At 34.3% G+C, this 6,318-nt stretch overlaps 1 protein-coding gene across 1 annotated transcript; it reads right to left on the bottom strand.

Annotated features, from left to right (window-relative positions):
* Positions 1 to 302: 302 nt before the first annotated feature.
* LOC111370974 (polyphenol oxidase I, chloroplastic-like) lies at positions 303 to 2,239 on the bottom strand. The gene has a single exon (XM_022992902.1). It carries the CDS (start codon positions 2,203 to 2,205, stop codon positions 457 to 459), a length of 1,749 nt encoding a protein of 582 aa, XP_022848670.1. The 5' UTR covers positions 2,206 to 2,239; the 3' UTR covers positions 303 to 456.
* Positions 2,240 to 6,318: the final 4,079 nt, after the last annotated feature.

Raw genomic sequence — 6,318 nt, 5'->3', positions numbered from 1 at the left:
AAGTTTTAAATTCAATGCTTTTTTTTTTTTTTTTAAATCTGAACAATTTTTAATAAGCACTTGACATTTATAATTAAACAAGTTTAATTGGACTAATATATTTGGCTTACGTTTATAAATAATCAATTACTTTTTATTTATATGTTTGGAGGGATTCACAAATATAACTCACTTATTATTCATCGCTCATTTTTATCTATTTATAATTTAAATCATTTTGTAAATGCTTACATAACATGCTTTTAACAAATTAACAAAGACCAAACCTACTTTCTTTTGCTAGAAATAATTTTCGCTTGAAGTTAAAGGAGAAAGCAACCAAACTTCATTGAACAATCCACCAGGAAATACAAGGAAGAAATCTTATTGGAAAATAAATTCAAACCAGGGACTTACCACAAACAAAAGCGTACAAGAAGAGTGCTTGGCCCTATTCATTTCAATGGAAGAACCCATTTAGCTAGATCGTGGAGGCACCGGGACGATCTTGATACCACCAATGGTGACATCCTCGCCATTGGATCTTGGCACAATTGTCACCACAACAGTATCATCATCAGCAACATCAATGTCTTCATACAGGGATGTCAATCTCAATGAAATATTAGACTTGCCCTGCTTGTTTTTTGATTTGTGTGGGACTTGTGCGAAAGATCCTGCATATTCAGCCCTGTCCAACTCTTCAATCTTGTCATCTTCATCATTGATGAACACGTCGAACTTGATGAATTTTGTAGTGTCTGTCTGTATGTCTTGAAGCATCAATTGCTCGTCAGCTTTTCCCTTCGCAGATTTAGGAACAATAACTCTCACAGTTTTTTTCAGGTTTATCGGTAACACACTTGCTGCAGTCTTTGCATCAGAAATGTTCGAAACTTTGGCCTTGGTAGCCTTCTTTGGTGGCCTATAGTTCAGCCATGGAAGATCAATTCTCTCATAATCATATCCCAGTTTTCTTTGGTCGTAACAGTCGCAAGCTTTGACACGCACAAGCTGTTTATTTTCATCGTAGAACAGAAACTCAGCATTCATGTAATTTTCTGAAGTGATGTCCTTAGGGACATCTGTTTTCAAGACGTCTCGCCATATGGTCCACATTCGATCAACATTCGAATGGTGACAATAGAAAGCTGGGTCTCGACCTGCTGAGTAAAAGTTGCCCATGTCTTCATTAAATTTATTGGGCCCCGATGTATCCTTGGTTCCAACCCACCAGTGTATACCAGTGTGAGAACCATTTTCTGATGAACCACCCCCTGGACTTGGGTTGGTTCCAGCACAGTAAGGTTTTCCCATGAAATCATTTGTGGTGCTGACGCTGCGAACCATTTCACTGTATATCGAAGTGAGGTTGTTGGCCACCAACTGTAGATTGTCTGTGCTGCTAGAGAATGTAAGATCGACAATGGCGGAGCCCCTATTGTTTGGATCCCGCTTTGCATCGTATAGAGGTGAGTTGGTATTATCGAAAATGGGAGGCAATGTCATGCCCTTAGGATTGTCCCAGTTCCAGAATGGGAGAGCAAAAGTTGGGTCATTAATCAGTTTGCCCAAGATTCTCTCATAGAAATACAGGTACCACCTGTGGAAAGGAAAGAAAAGCCAAGAGTTGTGAACTTGAAGGTCAAGATTGTTGAACCCGACTTGGTCATGGGCTCCATTGCAATAGGCACAATGAATATTGGCTTGCTGCATGAAGCCACGTGGATCTTGCGGATCGGTTGTATCAAGCTCCCTCATGCGCCTAATGGCTTCTTCGTACTTGGCCACTTGTTCTTTGCTGGCCCTGTGAGCAGCCGGCCTAATGCGCATCAACTGAAACGGTGGAAGCTTGTAATCGATGATCTTGTCGGCAAGTGGGGGGCAACATTTAGCATCTAGAGCAGCGCCAGTCGCAACGTCATGGGCATCACCGCACTTGGTGAAGTCGGGAGCTTGTACCGGGTCGGCATAGGCCGAAGGATTTGCCACAAGGTTGGATGCACCATACATTCCTCCTAGCCCAAGAAGCATATTTCTCCTGTCGATCTTCCCTTGGGAAGTTTCGACATTTTTCTTGGCATCGCATGACACTTGAAAGCGGTGACTCCGCCTCGAGTGGGTGAACAAATGTGATGGCTTGGCGGAGAGTGGCTGAGTTGAGGACGACGAATGGGAGCGGGGATTGGTGGAGAGAACAGTGAATGAAGCTTGAAGAGAAGCCATGATTAGTAATATTTTTGGATGTGAATTGCATGAGACCCCAATGCTTCTTTTATAGACTTTAATTACAACGGTCCATGTTGAGGTATTAACTTAGTACTAGGTTAATGATTGGGTAATTGGCATGAAATGTTCCTACCTTTCAAGTTTATTGTGGAAACGTCCCTAATTTTTTTTTTTTTTTTTTTTTTTTTTTTTTTTTTTTTTTTCTCTTTTTTTTTTTTTTTTTTTTTTTCTGTTATTTTTTTTTTTTTTTTTTTTTTTTGCATTTTCGTTCCTACCTTCTAGCTTTTTTTGCGTTGAACGTCATTTTCATCCATTTTTAACAATTTTACCCTCATATACAAATGAAACAAAAAGAAAAGAAAAACATAGAACTAATTACAACTATGGTCTCAAATTTTCAAAAAAATTACAAATGAGTTGCAAATCTATTTAACTTTCTGTAAAACTAGCAATATGAAATCACCAACAATGGACAAAACCACCAAATGAAGAACAAATTTCAATGAAGGAACGCTAAGACCACCAAGCTGAGTTCAAGTTAAAGACAAGAAGCACCATAGGTTTTGGCGAAGCTAATGCAAAAGTGGCTGCATGGTTGCAATTTATACTTTTTTGAAAATTTGAGACCATAGTTGCAATTAGTTCTCTATTTGTTCTCTTTTTTTCTTTTTTCTTTTTTTTTTTTTTTTTTTTTTTTTTTTTTTTTTTTTTTTTTTTTTTTTTTTTTGTATAGAAGGGTAAAATTGTCAAAAATGGATGAAAATTACGTTTAGCGCAAAGAAAGCTAGAAGGTAGGAGTGAAAATGTCAAAAAAATGAAAGATACAGACATTTTTCTAAATAAACTTAAAAAGTAGGAATGTTTCGTGCCAATTACCTATACAAATTGTCATATCTCTTCCCTCTAAGTTGTCCACCTACTACAATTTGGACTTGACATAACGTGGTACAAGCACGTGCATTTTCTCGACTTCTGTTCTTATTTTGAATAAACTTTCAGGGAGCCTTTTGCGTCATTGAAGAATGGGTCAATTTAAAGCTATAATATTTCATTTTGTCCCTTCATTAATAGGTTGTCCGTTCGTAAATAAATTAATCAACTCTGCTTTATATCCACGTGATACGCACTTAATTAGTTGATTAAATTATTTGTACTTAATTAAATTTAAAAGGATGCCAAGCCTTGACGAATGATATTTCCGCATCACATTGTAGTGGTGTGAGTCTTAGAATAAGAGGTGTAATGAATTTCTCTACTTGAGCTTTTCATTGGTGGACTATATATGTTACACAAAATTGTATATTTATTTTTTAATGTAAAATTTAGTTCTCAGAAAGCAATGTAAAATTGATTAATAATGAAAATCACACAATGAATCTCATTGAAGTTTCGAATGGGTACCTAAGGCCATTTGTAAAATAATTAAAAAGAAAAAAGAAAAAAAAACATAAAAATGAAAATGAACTCAGTCTGGAAAAAACAAATATATAATGGACAGAAAATATTTATTTAGGTATTTAAAAAAGTAATAAAATAAGAGATAACGTCTACTGTGGAGTTAATTTGATTGAAACTCGCAATAAAGCCCACAACGATGTGTAAATTTTTACTGAAATTTCAACTAGTTTGATCAAAAGTTTTTTTTGCGAATTTCCAGGAAATTTTGATTCCTTCAAGTTCCTCGGTGGAAGAGAGAGAGAAAAATTCTACATTTTTATAATTAACAAGTTTGAATTTAGTAAAACCATGTTGTTCATATGTTGTATAAATAGTGACATTATAATATCATCACAGTAATTTGACCAAGTTTAACACATAACGAAAAAAATTATTAACTATTTAAAAGAGATTTGAAAACCCAGTTACCATCAAGATATCAATCCTATCAATATCAATATCATATTTGTATGTATGTTATTGGAGTTAGGTTTCTCATTTATTTCTCCTTACATTTTTAATACGATATTTTATATTTTCAACTATAATGTGAGCATGAATCTCGAGTTGAATGTACCATCCTAGCTAGGATTATAAAATTGAAAAATAAAACCATTTTAGATTGTAAAATATGTCCAGATAGTAGAGTTCAATTATTTATTTAAATTGTTGTTAGATATTTTATATGATGTAAATATAAAATTTATTCGTTTAACTAGCTTTAAATTGTAAATTAGCAACAAGAATAAAGATTGAAACATTACACGAAAATATATATTTAAACAAATAATTTAGATGGAATTGATGCAATTAAAAGAGACTCAAATCTCATTCCAGCTTTACCATGTGAGTTCATATGCCCTCTACAAAGCCAATAATCTAATACCAACTATGATGGCGGCTAAGGAGGATTTGTATTCATTTCCAATTTCATCTATAAAAATTTAATCAGTCCCACCACTAGATGGAATTTGAAGAATTATTAATATTTTCTTCAGTGATCAATGTTAACACCTAAAAAAAAAAAAAAAAAAAAAAAGGTCTTTTTGTAAACTTTATGTTTGAAAACCTAGTATGTGCATAGTGACATAAATCACGCATTGCTCAACCTTTGAAAGAAGATACGGATTTTACACATTCAGAATGAGTTAAGGGGAAGATAAACATGTTTCGATAATTATAATGAATAACACATTTAGTCAATTTTTTTATATCCATCTCGTGTAAACTAAATAGGTGTTTTCACATGTCGAATAATAGTGGATCTCTTATCATCGAGGTCTCATTTCCAGTCTATAGCATATAATTGAGCCAACAGCCAACTTGATCAAGGGCTTTAGGTTATGCAGAAAATAGGCCTTTAAAGCAGTGAAGGTGCAATCAATTAGGCATCTTAAAACCCTATCTTGCCGCGTGTTATGATCGTCCAATCTTGTACAGAAGCACCCAATTGACAACTTTTTTACACATTTCCAGCTTTTACAAATAAAATATTCAAACAAGACTCAATAGACAACTAACTACCCCATAAAAAATCAACCCTACATTTTGTCCAGGATCAAAATCAGGCCAAAATTTAGGAGTGTTACATGACGCCCCTATTGGAGGAGCGGCTATTTTGGCCAGGGGTGCCACTCCAAAATAGCCGTCCCTATTCATACTTTAATTCAACCTCATCTCATTTTATTAATTTTCTAATATGCTTACTATATTCCCTGGGGCTGCGTTTGAAACTTTGGAAATTTGGATTACTTCTAGGCCCCTATATAAATATAATAAAATTGTTGAGATGTGAAATGATTTGACAGAAGATTTATGGATCAAACCAGACTGATATTAATTTGAACATAAATTTAATGTGTGCCAGAATTTGAATAAAAAACTAAAAGCATATTGTTACTTTCTTTATTTTATGGATGGCCAGATCATTAGGTCTGCTTTAAAATTTTAGATGCCAAGTCACGTTCCTCATTTTCTTTATTTAAACATTTATTGGAGTGCCATTAAATGGGGGAAAAAGAGCATATACATTGATTATAGAAGAATTTATACTATCTGAGTTTGAGAAACACTAAAAGCGTAGCTTCTCAGATTTTGCTTTTAGGCTTGGTTTGGTATTATTATAATTTAAGAGAATCAGCAATATTTGTTCTGCTTGCGAGAAAAATCAGTTTAGTGGTTGGTATACTATTTTTTTTTTTTTTCCCAATATCGTTATATGTTTCAAAATCAGCATTTTACTGTGTGGTAAACTAAAGAGATTTATTGTTGTTCATATACAATCATTAAACTGGACATTGGTTAGAATGTCATTTTTATATTATAATTATTATTGCTAGTATTGTAAAATTTATTTTTACTTTCAAATAGTATGTATATTGTTGACCCCATCTTTTGTAGGGGCAACATGGCCAACACATCCGAGGTCTTCTCACGTCCACGTTAGTCCTTGTCTTGCATATTTGGATAAATCATAAGGCACACGTAGCCTACTTCGAAGTGGAGGGGAGACAGTCACGCACACTTCAAACGGTCAAGTCAACCTTCATAAGAGCAAATGTTTTATGTGTGGGACGTGCTTAAGACATGATCCACTTAAGAGCCCGTTTGGCCTCCATTACATCTCATCAAATTAAATTAAAATCTTCTCTCTCCTATTTTCAATCACACAAT

Source organism: Olea europaea, chromosome 21 (genome assembly GCF_002742605.1).
Source record: "Olea europaea var. sylvestris chromosome 21, O_europaea_v1, whole genome shotgun sequence".
Classification (NCBI taxonomy): domain Eukaryota; kingdom Viridiplantae; phylum Streptophyta; class Magnoliopsida; order Lamiales; family Oleaceae; genus Olea; species Olea europaea.
This window is presented reverse-complemented; position numbering and strand designations above follow the sequence as displayed.

Coding starts and splice junctions, on each gene's coding strand:
- LOC111370974 (XM_022992902.1), bottom strand. CDS start 2,205: ATGGCTTCTCTTCAAGCTTCATTCACTGTTCTCTCCACCAATCCCCGC.